Raw genomic sequence first — 17800 nt, forward strand, 5'->3', positions numbered from 1 at the left:
TTACTCATAAACCCTGTACTAAATTTAGAAGAATATGGAGCATACAAGGGTTCCCAAGAACATAAAACCATACCTGGTGAACAGTATAAGTGGTAAGGTAATATCTCAGCTCATGCAAGAACAGAGTGGCCATTATTACCAGGCCCACAATGGAGACTAGATAGGTAAACATGGGAAGAAAAATCTCAAATTAGCACTAGAGAAAATGTGTTAAGTCTAAAATAACAGAATAATATAGAGGAACTCAATTCATTTTCATCAAATAGATTGATTGAATCCACATTTCAGACATGATATTTAACAAGCTTTTTGTCCAAATCTTGATGTAGAAATAAAATCAATTTTATTAAAGAACTGGCCATGCACAAAAGATAAATAAAGAGAGAAAGAAATATAAAGCAACCTTAGCAAAACCAATGTACCAAGCAGTAGAATAGCACCTTATGGCTTCAAATATAAGGCCTGTTCAGTTTTTTCACCAGTCAAACAATCAAAGCTAAAGGTATTGTTTCTAGCACAATTATTTCAAAAGTCACAGATCCAAGTTTCACAGGCAAATACTCTAGTATTTTTCAACAAACCTTCACCATGTGAGATGTAATATTCTCCCCCAGCCAAACCCGTGATGCCCTCAGTCACAAGTCCCCAAGGAGTGGAAGGGCCTGCCTTGGCCCAAGACTACCTAGACTCTAGTATGCCCAATAGTGAAGTAATGATAAACTTGAGTCCTATTCTAATATCCATGGGATTGCATCCTAAAAGCAATCATTGTTAGGTGAGGCTCAGCTAAATCCTATATGCTTGCGTGGCACTCCATCTCTTATCAATGTGGGATTTGAAGTAGAGCATTGGTTAAGCCAAATGCATAACCAAAATGGCAAGGAAAAAAGTGTTTCCCTAAACCCTAAAGAAAAGACCTTTTTGAAATTTAGGGGGAAAAAAAATGAAGTTCTTTACATTTTTTGAAGAGAACATTTTCCTTCCACACAGTGTATGATTAAAGGAAGGATTAGCTTCTTGTGTGACCTCCTCCACATGTTTTGTGGATAGATTGTTTAGTCGACAGTTTGGTTCAGGGTTTCGTAGAGAGTTGATCATTAGCTCTTGAATAATTGGACAAGGTCTGCCCCTTTGGGCACTTTAATTACAGTTGTGCTTGCATCCTGAACAATCAGCACTATATATTTACCATCTCAACTTTTAAGAACAAATCCAAGAATTGCATTCTTAAAAGTATTTAGAAATCTAATAACTTGATGATTAATATCACACTATACATTTGGTCATCCAATTAAGCTTTGTTCACACCTCTTATTTATCATCACAACTTCTAGTCACAAATCTGGAGAATTTGCATCATACACATTGCACTTTAAAACCTGTAGAAGTATGATCTCTTTAGAACTAATATCAAACCATATGTTGCATCCACTTAAAGGCTTGAGACCTCTGGGCATCTGATTGGTAGATGATAAATATAATATTGTAAGCTGCCCAGAAGTGACAACTTTCTTGTTTGCTTTCCCTGCCCAGCTTATCTATTCCTTTATCAACTTTTGATGGCTATACTATTTGCTGTTTACTGCCTAAAGATTGCAGAAGTCTAGATTGGCTCCAGCAGTGGCATAGCCATATAGAATTGAGAGGGGGCAATAGCACCCCCAACCCCCCACCCAAGTTTCTAAAACGGAAATAATAGGCCTTGATCAAATTGCATGGACTAACAGAATTAGCACAGCCAACCAAAATAGTTGGAAAATGCTTAAGTGCATTGATCTAATAATAAGAAAGCATTTACAATATCCATCATGCAAACTAAGCAAACTAGCAAAGTAAGGTTTCTGTTATGAGCTTTACAAGAGCAAAGCCAGCAAAGTAGCCAATCACCCATGTGTATCAGAGACGTCCTAAAACTAAAAAGGACTACTTAGCTTCCTTATCTAAAAAGGACTAGTTAGTTTCCTTAGTTTATTTCCTTAATAAGTTAGAACTTCCCATTTAGTTCTTCCTTATTTAGTTTATTTCCTTAATAAGTTAAAACTTCCTAATTAGTTGTGTTAGGGTTATCATAAATACCCTCTAGCTTGTTAAAGTTTGGGAAGTAATAAAAATTATTTCCAGCACTTTGTGCAAGAGATCAAGGAGTTCCCTCTAACGAGCCCCAAGTTTCACCAGAGGTAGGAAGGAAAGAACTAACAACGCATCTCCTTGCAGGAAATAGCTACTGACCTTATTAATCGCCATTGGACTCGATCGTTTAACAGTTTCATACCATACAAATAATGATAATCTATAAAGAACACAACTTCAACTACCTTGCAAGTTGCTCTTGGCAAGAGTTTCAAAAGTTAATAAGGAAAATGGAAGGACAAGCAATAGCATAAACCAAACCAAGACAAGATCTCATACACTCTGTATAAACATGGTATATGAGAAATATAACACCCCACTCTTTGGGCTTGTTATTCAACCAAAATCCCAAGAATTTTTCTTCTTTATTATAAAAATACCACTGGAATTTATTTTACAAATTTCCCTTTTCCATCCCTTAATCTCTTTAAGCACCAAACCCATGTTACCCCATGAGATTAAGGCAATTATGTTCGGTCGACCAAAGCTGGCGCATAAACAAGGGAACCTTTTTGTTAAACTTCAAACTTTTGTCAATTAAAGTTGGGCAAAATGCCCTCCTTCAGTTGTTTCTTCTTTCTTTCTAGTTCTCTTCCTTGGCCTTTCACGAATGTTTTGTATTGTACCACCATCTTTAACTTTGTAAACTGTCAATTCTATCAAACATCATTCCATATACACCATCAAAATAATATGTACCCATGGACTTCATATGGATTCTAACATTACTGAAATAGCACCCTTTTTCCATTAACTAATCAATAGAAAATATTACAATCATTTCCAAAGATGTGAGTGTAGAAATTCATTTGACTCAACCATGCCAAATGAAGCCTAAACATTTCTATTACACGCCCAATGTCATTTCCAGTAAGATAGATGCTTGAAATGTACAAGGTACCATTTAAGAACATAACGATATAAAAACATGAAAATCAGAAGCTCATTCTTCAACTACTCCCACTCCTTTTAATTTTGCTTGAATCACCTAGCATGTTTGAATATGCCAAAAAAAGTGATGAAACACTTAATGAGGATTCTAGAATGTTTTTAAGCATGATATGTCATGATGCACTTTGTGCAAAAGTTGTGCCTCAACGAGGAAAGGTAACACACTTGTGTCGGGTTTGGGGATGTATCAATACACAGCCATGGTGGACAATATATTGATCCTACAACACAAATCAAACAAGTCCAACATCTATGACCATAGTTTTTATGATGCATGTAACAACCAAGGCTTGATGCAAGTTTTCATCCAAGGATTCATGATGCCAATGCACATCTTTGATGCAATCATGATTCAAGAAATCAAACAAGGTTTTTGGGGTAGAACCTGTCACATCCCCTCTAGCAGGAAGCATGACTAGCCATGTACCCAAGCCAAATCTTAAGGAACACGAAGCCTAACATCGAATAACCTCTTCAATCATTCAAATTCACAAACCAATAGTCACACATATAAAAAGAATTTTAGATCCCTAGATCCAAGTTAAATAAAGGAACAAAGATATTACACTTGAGCCCTAGACCTAATGTAGCACTAAGAGTTCACTATTAGATCCCTAGATCCAAGCCCAATCCTAGGCATCCAGTTAGCCACCTAAAACATGTTAGGAGGTGAGGTAAGCTCGACAACTCAGTAAGGGTTTTTTGCATCTATTAGATCATAGGCAAAAGATACTATATTTCACAAGTAAAATAACATTTTCCAGATATTCCCAAGGCAATAATTCAGATCAAGTAATATGGTGTAGCTATGACAAAGTGACAATAAACCATTTCCGCGTATATAACATGATGAACACATGGAACCATTAATCACATTTAAACAATAAAACCACCACCAATAGTTTATCAAGCTCAAATGGCGTATATTTGTAGCCAGTGGGTCTGCCTGAGTCCTATCCCACAAGTACCTAGCAAATTTACCTCCTACTGTTGAGCACAATGGTTCCACAACAATTAACCACAAGCTTAACAACATAGAATATCTTTCATGTTCTTAGTTTATTTCATCCTATCACATTGTATACAAGATCAGGTAATCATTGAGAACACATAACATTTCATAACATGCATGGGAATTGAACAAAGTGAGGTTAGGCAGGAACCCGAGACCAAGAAACTTAGTTTGAGAGAAATCAAACTCTTACTTTGATTAATCAAGAGTACTAACTTTATAAATGATTCTATGCTATCTAATCCAAATATTTAGAAGATAATATACAACATAAATTTAAGATACACAAGATAAGATAACTAACACATCCTACTCCTATTATTTCTCCTGAATTTTAGGAACTTATCTAGATTATCTCTTTGGGTCTTCAATCTCTCCTTATCACTACTTATCAACACATGATTGGGGCCCATGTCTTTGTTCCTTGTGTAGACTCCTTAGTAGTTACAATTTCATGAGTGTCATCCCTTGTAACAATTATATCGTCTACATACACAATTAAGATGCATCTTTTTCCGTTAGTAGCATGTTTAGTAAAGAGAGTATGGTCAGCCTCACCTTGTTTGTAACCAAATTTAGTGAGGGTAGAGCTGAATTTCTTAAACCATGCCCTTAGAGATTGTTTTAACCCATAGAGAGACCTATGTAATTTGCATACCTTGCCATTTCTTTCTTCTTTCTCAAATCCGGGTGGAATCCTCATGTATACCTCTTCTTCTAACTCCCCATTTAGGAATGCATTTTTTATATCGAATTGGAACAATTCCCAATCTAGATTTACAACAATGGATAACAATACTCTTATATCTTAGAAATAACCAAAGACAATTTGTCTTCATTGATACAAATGAGCAAGAACAGCATCCTCTTTTAAGGAGAGGATTATGAACAAAAAAGGAAGGAAATAATCTAAACATTGACAACATCCTAAACTACATCCTTGACTTACTATATTTACATATTATTTACATAAAACTCAGATCCTAGAATATTTTAGGATCAAAGACAAATCTCTCTTGATTTTAGCATATTTCCAGCACTCCCCCTCAAGCTGGCTTGTAGATGTCTTCCATAGCTAGCTTGCCAATGAGTCTATCAAATTGCTTCTTATGAAGACCCTTAATTAGAACATCAGCAATTTGTTCAGTTGTTGAAAGATATGGCATGCATATTATTCCAGCATCGAGTTTCTCCTTGATGAAATGTTTGTCCACTTCTATATATTTCGTACGATCATGCAATACCGGATTATGAGCAATAGAGATGGCAGCCTTGTTGTCACAATAGACTTTTATAGGTTTTGATTGAGGAAATTTCAACTCTTCAAGTATCCTTTTGATCCACATCCCCTCACAGATTCCATGAGCAACAGCTCTAAATTCTGCTTCTGCACTACTTCTAGCCACAACATTTTGTTTTTTGCTTCGCCAGGTGACAAGGTTTCCCCCAACAAACGAACAGTAGCCTGAAGTAGATCTCCTATCATTAACACTTCCTGCCCAATCTGCACCAGTGTAGATCTCAACTTGTAGATGGCCATGTTTCTTGAATAGTAAGCCTCTTCCAGGAGAACCTTTCAGTTATCTTAGGATTTTGTAGACTGCTTCAAAATGCTCTGGCCCTGGTGAGTGCATAAATTGACTAACCACACTCACTGCAAAAGCAATGTCAGGTCGCGTATGAGACAAGTAGATTAATCTGCCCACAAGTCTCTGATATTGTTCCCTGTCCTTTACTTCTTCAGATTTGACAGCATATAGTTTCACATTAGGCTCAATGGGAGTTTCTGACACCTTGCAACTGAGTAATCCTGTTTCTCCAAGAAGGTCAAGAACATATTTTCTCTGATTGACAAAGATGCCTTCTTTGGATCTTGCAAACTCCATTCCAAGGAAGTATTTTAGGATTCTCAGATCTTTGATTTGGAACTCATTTGCAAGTTTCTGCTTGAGGACTGCTAACTCTGTCTCATTATTACCAGTTAAAATAATGTCATCAACATAAACAATCAAAATTGCAACTTTACCATCTTTTGAGTGTTTATAAAATATAGTGTGATCTGCCTGACTTTGAAGGAAGCCATAACTGGTAACTGCCTTTCCAAAGCGTTCGAACCATGCTCTTGGAGACTGTTTGAAACCATACAAGGATTTCTTCAGTCTACATACTTTGTTACTCCCAAGTTTATTTTCAAATCCAGGAGGTAAACTCATAAAGACCTCCTCTTCAAGATCACCGTTAAGAAACGCATTTTTGACATCAAGTTGGTGTAGAGGCCAATCTGAATTTACTGCAAGAGACAACAGAACTCTGATAGAGTTTATTTTTGCCACAGGAGCAAAGGTCTCCTGATAATCAATCCCATAAGTCTGGATGAAGCCTTTAGCCACCAGTCTGGCTTTGTACCTGTCAACACTCCCGTCAGCCTTACATTTTATTGTAAACACCCATTTACACTCTACTATTTTTTTGTCTCTGGGCAAGTTAACTATCTCCCAAGTACCACTTCTCCTTAGAGCATTCATCTCCTCTATAACTGCTAATTTCCAGTTTGGATCATCCAAAATTTCCTGTATATTCCTTGGCACAAACAAGTGTGAAATCCTAGATGTGAAAGCCTTATGATTCTTAGATAATCTGTGGTAGGAGAGGTATTTAGCAATAGGATATTTAGTGCAACTTCTGACACCTTTCTTAATTGCTATAGGAATATCAAGATCAGAAATACTAGGTAAATGATTGGAAATAGTTGAAGAATCAATTTTGGAACTATTAGGTAAAGTAGAGGGAGGTAGACTAAAAGTTGAAGTGGGAGTTCTTGAACTTACAGTGCCATTTATCAGGTTTTCAGATTGGTTTTGTGCAGAATTGACATTCAAGTCTTTGTTCTTTTGATGAAATCTCTTCTTGGTATAAACCTGAAGCTCAGAATTTAGATCATTATGATCAATTTGTAGTAATTCTCCCCCTGCCCGAGAAACCCCTTTACTTGGCATCAAAGAACCAAAATCTCCTAGGTGACCATTATCAGAAACATGTGATTCCTGAGTAAGACAAATTGCATTTGGAAGGGGGACAGAAACATCCCAAAAATTGTCTTCAGCTTCATGGTTCTCCCCCTGAAGGGAATTTTTGGTAAAATAGGGTTTGTTTTCAACAAATGAGACATCCATACTCACGTGAGTCTTTTTTATGAGAGGATCATAACACTTATAGCCTTTTTTATGAGAGGTATAACCCAAGAAAACACATTTGACAGCCCTAAGATCAAGTTTTGAGTGAAATTGAGTAAGTATATGAACATACACAGTACATCCAAAAACTTTGATGGGAAGGTCTGAATGTAATCGAGTGTTGGGAAAAATGTCTTTGAGGCACTCAAGGGGGGTTTGGTACTTTAATACTTTAGTAGGCATCCTATTTATCAAATAGGACGCCGTTAAAACAGCTTCGCCCCATAAATATTTTGGAACATGCATAGAAAGCATGATGGCACGTGCTACTTCGAGTAAATGTTGATTTTTACGTTCAACAATGCCATTTTGTTGAGGAGTATACCGACAAGTAGTTTGGTGGTGAATACCTTTGGTTTTCAAAAAATCTCCAAAGTGCTCATTGAAATACTCGGTGCCATTATCAGAGTGTAAAATGTCAATTTTAGTTTGAAATTGATTTTCAATCATAATGTAAAAGTTTTTGACTAAAGTTTCCACTTCAGATTTTTTGTGCATCAAATAAACCCAACACAAACGAGTATGATCGTCTATAAAGGTAACATACCATTTTTTTCCAGATAGAGTAGAAATTTTAGATGGGCCCCAAACATCACTATGAATTATATAAAAAGGTTTGGATGCTTGGTAGGGCTTTGGTAAATATGTAGAACGATGATTTTTTGCGAAGATGCAACTTTCACATAGAAAAGAAGAACAATCCATTTTTTTAAATAATTCAGGAAATAAACGTTTCATATAGGTAAAACTAGGATGTCCTAGTCTAAGATGCCATAGCATAATTGTGTCTTGAACAGGAATTGAACTAGTACTACTAAAGCCCTGAGCTTTTTTATTACCAGAAGACTTTTCATCAAAGTAGTAAAGACCTTCAATCATCCTAGCACGCCTAATCATCGTCCCCAAGTTCTAGTCCTGAAATTCACAATAGGATTCAAAGAAAGTAACACGACAGTTAGAGTCTTTGCAAAGTTTACTGACAGACAAAAGATTGCAGGCCAAGTTAGAACATGAACAGAATGGAGATTAATTTTTTCGGTTAGTTGAATAAGACCTTTTCCTGCAATAGATGAAAAACTACCGTCGGCAATTCTGATTTTTTCATTTCCAGAGCTAGGAGAATAGGTATTAAATAAATAAGGAGAACTAGTCATATGATCGGAGGCTCCAGAATCAATAACCCATGGAGAGGAATGTAGACAAGAAAGAGCTTTAGGTTTTCCACCTATGTGTGCCAAGGAAACACTAGGAATACCAGATGAGGAACTAGATTGTAACAGCTTCAAGAGTTGATCAATTTGCTCTTTGTTGAAGGGACCTGTGTCAACCTCATTCGCAGTAGGGACCCCATGGTTACTGCTCTTGTCTCCTCGCTTGTTGCTCTTCCAATTGGCAGGTTTGCCATGAATTTTCCAGCAAGTCTCCCGAGTATGGCGTGGCTTGTCGCAATGGTCACACCAGACCCGAGGCCTCTCACTGCTTCTATGTTGGTAATGTGCAGCCTTGTAGGCAGAGTTTTCAATGGACTCACCAGCAGTTTTTTTGCCGAGCATGACACTCCTTCGGCTTTCTTCTCTTCTAGCCTCAGCAAATACTTCACCAATGGGAGATAGGGGGGATCGGCCAATAATCCTCCCTCGGACCTCATCGAACTCAATATTAAGGCCAGCAAGAAACTTGTAAATACGGCCATCTTCAACCATTTTCTTGTGGTGGTTGCAATCTTCAGTAGATTTCCACTCATAAGTGTTGAAGAGATCAAGATCTTGCCACAGTCTCTTCAAGGAATGGAAGTATTTAGTAACAGAATCATCTCCTTGTCGAATCTCTCCCAGCTTCAAAGTTAACTCAAAAACTTGAGATTGGTTACCTAAGTCAGAGTACATCTGATTTACATTATCCCACAACTCCTTTGCAGTAGGATAACACAAACTCTTCTTGCGATCGAAATTGTGGCCATGTCGACATGATCGCAAACATGCGATCTATCTTCTGTCCATAAAAGTCGGCCCGTTCTTGACCCTTTTCCAATTCCCGTATACTGTCTTTGATGGCAACTAAATCTTCCCTTTGGATCGCCATATCCTCCCTTGGATTGCCATGTCTTCTCGTTGGGCCCTCGCGTCTTCTTGCATCTGGCCCATTAATCCATCAAGATTCTCCAGGCGAAGCTCTAGTCGTTTCAGGCATGTTCCTTCCGCCATGCCTTCGTGGTTATTGAATCGGACCTTCCGTCACCTTCTAATCGCGCGCCAGAAGCCGCCGAAGAAGGCTTAGCTCTGATACCACTTGTCCAGCCCCTAAAATGGGCAGGAGTTGAATCGGAATTTCTGGGAAATTCCGTTAGAACATAGTTTTAGGGAGAGAGACGAGAGAAGAGATTGAGAAAGAAGAGAGTTGTTATTTCATTCCAAAACCGCCTTTCTGTTTCAGCCTTCCCCTATTTATTCATAGGTAGGTTAGTTAGTTCTAACCCCCTCTCCCGCCTTCCATTCACCTTCTACTTATTACAATAATACCCCTTAAGTCCTAACACCAAGGAGGGTAATGAGTTGGCATCTTCCTTGTCAATTTCGCCTAAACTGATATACTTCTTCTGCTCACTATTGGAGGTGAGCAATGAATCTGCTTCCCGCCTCCTCAATTTCTCCTTCAGCAGCTCTATTTTAAGGAATTTGTTTTTGTTAAAACTCTCGTGATAATCATCGAAGTATTCAGCGGGAAAGTTGTAATGATACTTCTTAATAAGTATCATTGCAAACTCTTGTAACTTCTCACGGAACATACGGCCAAATTCCTCGCACTCTTCATGAATCCCATTGCTCGTTCCTTTGTCCCTATTGCTGCCAACTAAAAATGCAGCCTCCTTTGGCAGCCATTGAGGCTCCATTTCAGCTGAAAATGAAGCATTCTTCTACTACAATTGAGACTTCATTAGACTCCTTTGTGCATTACTCCTCTTGGCCGAAATCTCACTGGCTAGAAAAGCAATAGGCCAAGAAACAACAGCTCTTTCCATCCTAATTCCCTTCTGTAACTGCCTCACCCAATCACCTCTAAAATTGATCCAATAAGTGGCAAATTGCAACCACTGTTATGCTTCAAGACCAAGTCTATTGTAACAGCAAAAGAAATTGTACACTTACAACGACTTGATCGGCCTTCGAGAGTCCTCTAGACCGTCTAACTATCAATCGAGAATCACAATCAAAATCGCAGCAATTGAGAATCACTGGAACTGCTCTAGGAGTCTCCTTCAAATTCTGAATAGGGATCATAGCCAATAATCGATTTGAATGCACTCTAGACACCCTGGACTGCTTGTTGTCAATTTCCGATCAACCTTGTTTCCTTCCGACTTAAATCTCAAACATAGAAAATCCATTGCTCGATTCTTCAACAAGGTTCACCATACTTTTGATGCTCTGTCACGCAATGGCTAAGGCTCACCGGCTTAGGAATGCCTTCAAAACTACACTCCCAGCTACTACGAGACTTGCTGGAATTAGATACCGGAATTGCCGCACTTCTTAGCCGAGACCCCATAGAATTTAGCAGTAGTGAGAGGAATCGGAAGCTGGAATTAGTTGTTGTGCTTCAGCTTGCTGACCCACCTGCCCAACCTCGGAAAATAGCCGCAAACAACCTGCTCTTTCGCTTCACATTAGTTGCCCAGAACAAGCGATTGCCTCACCTTCTGGATCGACTACAGCAATTCGGAAAACAGCAGCAATCCACCTTATCGTTCCACCTTCAAAGTCGCGACAGCCAAGATTGATTTGCTGCCTCTTTCACATGCACATCTTTCTTCTCGCTCAAAGTGAATTCAAGATCGCTAGTGTAATCGCTACCCAATCACCGTCCACAAGCTCCAATCGTGAATCCTCCTGACTTGCTCGCCTTCAATTCTGGACAAGATTAGAGTCTTAAACGCGAGCCGTCAGCCTCTTGCACTGATCGCTTTCCACACAAGATTACAGCGGATTAAAGATTGCCCAAGCTCTATGTGCTTTTGCTGAGATTCAACGACTACCCCCAAACTCGCTTCCACTTCGCGCCTTCCTTTCTCACCCGAATCAGCGCCTTTGTCTCACCCAACCGTCTTCGACGAACTCCTTCACCAACAGCGAGCATTGTCTGATCGCGACGCTTCAAGTATGCTAGCCTATTGACCCACTCCAATCGTGAACGCTCCTCTGTACTAATCGATGATGTACTCCGTTATGAATCGGCGATGGAAATTACAGCCGACCAAATTGACCAACTCACTTACAAAAACGATTGAATTTACAACCAAGGAATGATTGGCTCTGGTTAGAATCACCTTCCGATCCAAATGAGTAGCACAATGCTGAGCCCCAATCGGATTCGCCTTCAAATCGGAGCTGCAACAGAATCACAGTCGATGATGGTAATGCTCTGATACCAATTTGTCATGGTCCTAGGGTTTAGCCTAGGACTAGAATGGAAATCGGAAGGATCCGATTCATTTAAGGTCAAGAACAGAATGTATAGATGGGAGATTGAAGAAGAATGGGGGAGAAATTAGAGAGAATGGAGGGAGAATGGCAGAAGAATGAGGGAGAGAGGTTAGAGAGAAATCTTGGAGGAGAATTGAGAATTCAATATCAAAATCAGCATACCTTTTACAGAAGAAGGATCAAGCTTATATAGCTTGAACCATGGGTGCTGCTATAGCATATCACACCCACTCTAACTAACTGATTTGTCATATTCTAGCACATGGACACCTGGAAGATTCTGCCATAACAAACTAACCAGCTAGAAAGGAAATACAAATAAGAGAATGAAATACTAAGGCAACACAAGTAAGTAATATCCAAGCCGATACAAAACTTGGCTGCAAAATTATACGTCTCCCTAGTCTCGTGACAAATTATTGCAACCATATTACCATGATGCTCTTTTATTGTTCCTTAGGTCATGATATTGTGCTGCTACGCATTCTTCCTAACCCCCCCTACCACCAAGTTTAGCTATTACATGACCAAGATCATCTTCATTATCGCTATCATCCATCATTGGTCTTCTAGGATTAACGGGGACAGGATTGATGGGTGGTCTTCCCGAATTAACGTTGCTGATTTGATTCACGCCATTATTGTGGTTCCAGTTATCATCAACTCATAGTAAAGCGCCCAATTGGTTGATGATTTGCTCCAATTGCTATTGCATAGTACGAGTTACTTCCCGTTGTTCTTTGATTACTCTCCAAACCACCGACAACCCCTGATCACCGTTACAAGACTGGTTGCTACTGTTACCCTCAAGATTGGCCATCTGATTGGTTGATTAACTGCTCTGATACCAACTGACGTAGCGTGTAGCATGTGTGTAGAGAATAAACACACGAAGGAGACTCTTGAAAGAACAAGTTTCAATGGCCGAAACTTGATCCTCAAGTAGGCGCAAAATCGAACATGTTTTGCTAAGAAAAAACAAACAGGCTGCTGAAATTGAATAATGAAGAAAACTGTTTACAAACCCTAGCTAAGGACTATTTATAGTGTTTGGCCAACCCATGCCTTCACGATAAATAAAACTAGTTAGAATCCTAATAGAAGTAAAACCCTAAAAGATATGAAGTAAATTAAAAGCCTAAAAGAATATGGAAAAAAATATGAAGTCTAGGCCCTATAAGGTCTCGGCCTTTGTATGGCCAGTTTGGACCGGGTCTTGAATGCTTTCGGGTTAGTTCCCTCCATCTTCAAATAGTGACTGCATCACAAATCAAGGGCATCATGAGCTTCAACCTACTCCTTTCACTCAACCCCATCCCAACAACTCACTCACTTGCCCAAGTCAACTCCTCACTCATTCCATTAGATTTTCTCGAGTGAAGTAGAAGAAATAATAACTTTGGCCATTTCTTCCACCCACTCAATAATCACAGGCAAAGTATCCCATCCAACCATTCCCATCATATCATTTTCAAATTTACATTTGAATTTGCATTTGCACCTTGTTAGCCATTACCATGTTCCATATTCTTAGACAAAAATCATGCTAAGAATAAGTCACTATTAGTGATCAAGCTAATCCCAAGTTTAATCCACAAATTAAATCTTTAATTTGGAAATTCAATAAATCTTTTGGAATCCAATTGTTTTCATTTGGGTAAACGAATTTCCAAAAAACCATAGCCATTCAACTTATCAATTGAATTTGATAAGTACCTTCCACGATGCTCATGAATCAACTGAATTCAACTAATCCATGTTTAGACCAAATTTCAGGCTAAAAAATGACCTGTTTTTGCAACTTCGTGAAATTTGGTTGACTGGTCTATCACTTTGGTTGACCAAACAATTCCAGCACATAAAACCCACCTTTCTGGCCTGGGTCAGTCAACCAAACATGACTAATAAGTTTTCAGCAAGATTGCTGAAAACATCAATCTTCATGCTGTAATTCGAAGGCTCAAACGATGTCAAAAGTGCATGAATTTTGGATATTTCGTAGCCCCTCGAGAGAGCTTTCCAAGTCATTTTAGTCATTTCAACACACTCAATAACTTATCAAAATCATTTATCTTTCCACAAATAAGGAATTTCATCTCAACCATTTGAGCAATATACTAAATCACCAATTTTCTCCAAAATTTCAAAAAAAAAAAAATCAGAGTATTACAAAAAGTGCCCCACATAGAAAGGGTATTAATTGTAAGTCATACAAATTAAACTACAAAGAGGCCTTTAAACACTCGCACAACAACCTAGGACATGGTCCTTCATGTTTTTAGTTGAAATAACCATATACTTAACTGAGGAAAAAATAATGCAGAAAGATAGGCAACAGCAAAGATCAAACTAAGATGAGCTCATGCCCATTCCACATAAATAGTCTATAAGGACAGTGCCCCATATATAAACAATAATAATTCTAAGTCAAGTTGTGCTGCTAGCTTTATCCAAACAAAAATAGAAAGAGGCCATTGAACACGTATAACAATGTTGGACATCATCCTTCGTGTTTCTAGAAGAGATAGTTTATGCTCAATTGACAAGGGAACTAAAAGACTCAGCAAAAAAGAAAAGAAGAAAAGCGAACTAAAAGTCTCTTGCTGCCAGCAGTCACATGGTACAACCTGATGTCTTGAATATGATAGAAAGAGCCACTTATTAAAATTATAAATCCAAGTAAACGGCCCTGTAATGTATGTAAACACACTTCACAATGAAACTAACAAAAACACAAATAAGAAAGTTAATTAAAAATGAGAAGAAGATGAAAGGAGAACAAGAAAAACAGGGAGAAGAATATACCAACTGCCCCAGACTGTGTCTTCTGCAACAAGTGTTCTTCTGCTCGAGGAAATGCATCCAGGTTTTTTATTGTTTGTTTAACACCCATATTTACCTTGACTATAATATCAAATAACCTGTCAAATGGTACGGATCACCCAACCTAAGAACACTGTAATTCAAGTAAACAAAATCAGCATATCAATGGCAGAAAGAAAGCTCAGGATCAGCATTTTGCACCAATAATGGACTAACGTTTTGCATAATAAGCAAAAACCTTCGGTAAAGAAAAACGTATACCAATAATTTGGAATTTTATGATATTCATAAAAAGAACAAAATTAATCCAGAAACATGAAGGTGTCACAAAGAAAAATTATAACTACAACAAGACAAGCCGGAAAAGTTTAAAAGCAACGTTCTTCCAAGAATCACCACATCTATTCATTAGGACATACATTAGCAGTATCATAGTACGCAGAAAATTATAGATGTGCACCCAAAATCGAAACTCAGGGCAAAGAGAGGGACAGACATCTGGAATCATAACTGAGGCAAACATAGGGACAGGTGTTGAGACATCAATCAGACAGGAGTTTGAGGCGTTGGAGCAGATCGGGAGCCGGAAGAACTATGGAAAAATCAATAAGTACTTTACCGCTCACCGGAATGGTCGCCAACCACCACTTGGTTGCCGTCCTTTTGGTCGGGGGCGTGAATGAAGTGCCAGTAGTTGCAATGACCTAGTTGCAATGAATCTTGGCCTCTTGTTTGACGTAGAAAATGGTATTTACCCAAATTAATCAGTCGGCCCTTTTGATTAGAAACAGACTCCAAAATTGAAAGAACAGACCCATTTTAGGATTTATTATTTGTTAACGCCCAAGTTTCCAACAATTACAGAAGGCGGCCTTAAAGTTTTGAAAACAGTAGAAAAATGAAAGATATTTATTTTTACAATAGTTGTTGCAACCAAATTTCAAAATAATAATCGAATAACCAATATTAATAATTGAGTAAGACAAGTTATAAGCTTAAAGTTAATAAATGATTAGTTGAGTAACAAGTAATTATACTTGAATAATTTATCAATTTAATTGTAAGAGGTATGTTCCCGAATATACTCGCTAGCATAAGGAGATCCAAAATAAGGTCATTTCAAATATATGCAAATACTAGAAATTACTAAAAATTTCACTTAACAATACTCATTACTATAATAAAGACATAAATAACTCCATTGCTATTAAATCCTTGCATATATACTACACACGGACTAGACGTGTTGCCCATACATTTTTATAAAACAAGGGCTAAGAGTTTAAAAACACAAAATAAACTGTAAGCTTGAACCTTCCACACAGATCTCAAAATCTTGAGAGGCAAAACAATCTTTGTACACCTGTAATCCTGACCCCTAGTCCCACTGGACTCACTTCCCATCATTGTATTTTTCTTAACTAGAATGACAAAAAGGAAACAAGGCGAGCCATAAGGCTCAACAAATATACATATAACAAGTGAATGCAAGCAAAAGGATAAGTTATGAAGACACTTATAACATGAAGCCAATGATAAACACCTACCCAATACATGAACATAAACCAAGTTATGCCTTCTCATTCACTTGACCAACACGTAACAATCCATTTCTTTCCTTGATTATTAGATATACACCTTGGGTTCCGTAGAGAATTCAATAAACATATTTCATATCATGGCCCATAAAAGCCTATTTTTCCATTACACAAGATCATAAGTAGTACATTTCAAATTAAAAATGCGGACGAGTCATCCTGAGTTATATTACCTACATAACACATTAAAAAAAAAAAAAACAATGCAGACAAGATGCCCTAGGTAGGATATCCCCATAATTTATGTTTGTCATGACATGTCTTTTTTGGGATATCTTTTTACTTTTATTTCCGTGTAAAATAATAAGTGCGCAAATGAAAATATATACACAACCTTTAACAGCCCCATAAACCACATATACACTTCAGGCCATGGCTATGTCACACCAATACAATTGTAAGTAAATCATGCACATGTAACCCATATGTGATCATATGATGTCTAGCTTTAAAATGACACAGTGGAATTCAAGAAAACAACATTTTAGAGTTTAGGTTGCTATTTAAATAGGTATTTACTATATCTAAATAGAGATGTCAAAAGGGCCAGCTTGAGTCGGCCCACGGGCTTTTTAAACGGGCCAAGTCGGGCCGGGTCAGCCTTTTTTTGCCATGGGTAGGGCTGGCCCGGGCACGGCCCCCTTGTAAGGGGGCTAGACCGGGCCGAGCTAAGCCTAGTGGGCTTGTGGACCTTAGCCCATAGGGTCTAGCGAGCCAGGCTCAGTGGGCCTGGCTGGTAAGCCGGGCCCACTAATCTCGCGCCCATTTTTCTTTTTTTTTTTAATAATTTTTTTTTAAAAATAATACATATATAAATATCAAAATAATGCATATATAAAAATCATTTTTTTTTTTTAAACAATTTTCTATCTAAGGTTTTAAATATTATTTTATCATTTTATATTTCAAAATTCTATATGCCTTGTAAATTTTCTTGTGCATTGATATGAAAAATAATGCATATATAAAAATGAGAATGTTTATTTATAATTTAAATATATCAAAAATTTAGCTTAAAAATTTTAAATGTATTGATGGTTATTATTTATATATATTGTGAAATGTAAATTTTGTAACATCCAATATCAATAATTAATAAAAAATAATATAGTTAAAAAAATAAATGAGCAAGAAACGTTAGAAATAACATAAGGTCCAAAAGGGTCGAGCTTAGTGGGCCTAATAGGCCCGACCCATAAGGTCCCAATGGGTTGGGCCCAGTGGGCCACGGGTCGGGCCGTGGGCCCAAATTCTTTGGCCTGGTCAGGCCTGTTTGAACAGTGACGGACTAAGCCATAGCTCGACCCATCCCGAGCTAGGCCGCTGGGCCCTTTTGACATCTCTAGATCTAAACATGGCCAAATTTTCTCATATTATACCAACTACAACCTAACAAGGAACACATAATTCCCAAATGTTTATAGGGTGAAATAAACTCTACTTCGAAACTCAAAGGAGACCAACAAGATTAAACAAGAGGCTAGGAAAATTTTACAATCATTTTGACATAAGCATCAACCAAAGTCAAGCCTTTAGGAAGATCTAATTTTTTAGACTCACACATCCAATACC

The 17800-nt window shown here is 37.8% G+C and overlaps 1 protein-coding gene across 6 annotated transcripts in view; it reads right to left on the reverse strand.

Moving 5' to 3' along the window:
- LOC127801437 (uncharacterized) overlaps nt 1–15415 on the reverse strand; it is a 32549-nt gene extending 17134 nt beyond the window's left edge. Inside the window, exons 1-3 of one of the 6 annotated variants that reach the window (XM_052336599.1) lie at nt 15257–15415; nt 14613–14763; nt 74–156 (exon numbers count right to left, since the gene is read on the reverse strand). In XM_052336599.1, the coding sequence (XP_052192559.1) occupies nt 74–156; nt 14613–14700 (171 nt within the window). In that variant the 5' untranslated portion in view covers nt 14701–14763; nt 15257–15415. Of the gene's footprint in view, nt 1–73; nt 157–14612; nt 14764–15126 lie in introns of all 6 variants that reach the window. The other 5 variants (XM_052336601.1, XM_052336600.1, XM_052336602.1 and 2 more) reach the window with 5 other exon arrangements.
- Nucleotides 15416–17800: the final 2385 nt, after the last annotated feature.

This window comes from Diospyros lotus, chromosome 5 (genome assembly GCF_014633365.1).
Source record: "Diospyros lotus cultivar Yz01 chromosome 5, ASM1463336v1, whole genome shotgun sequence".
Classification (NCBI taxonomy): Eukaryota; Viridiplantae; Streptophyta; class Magnoliopsida; order Ericales; family Ebenaceae; genus Diospyros; species Diospyros lotus.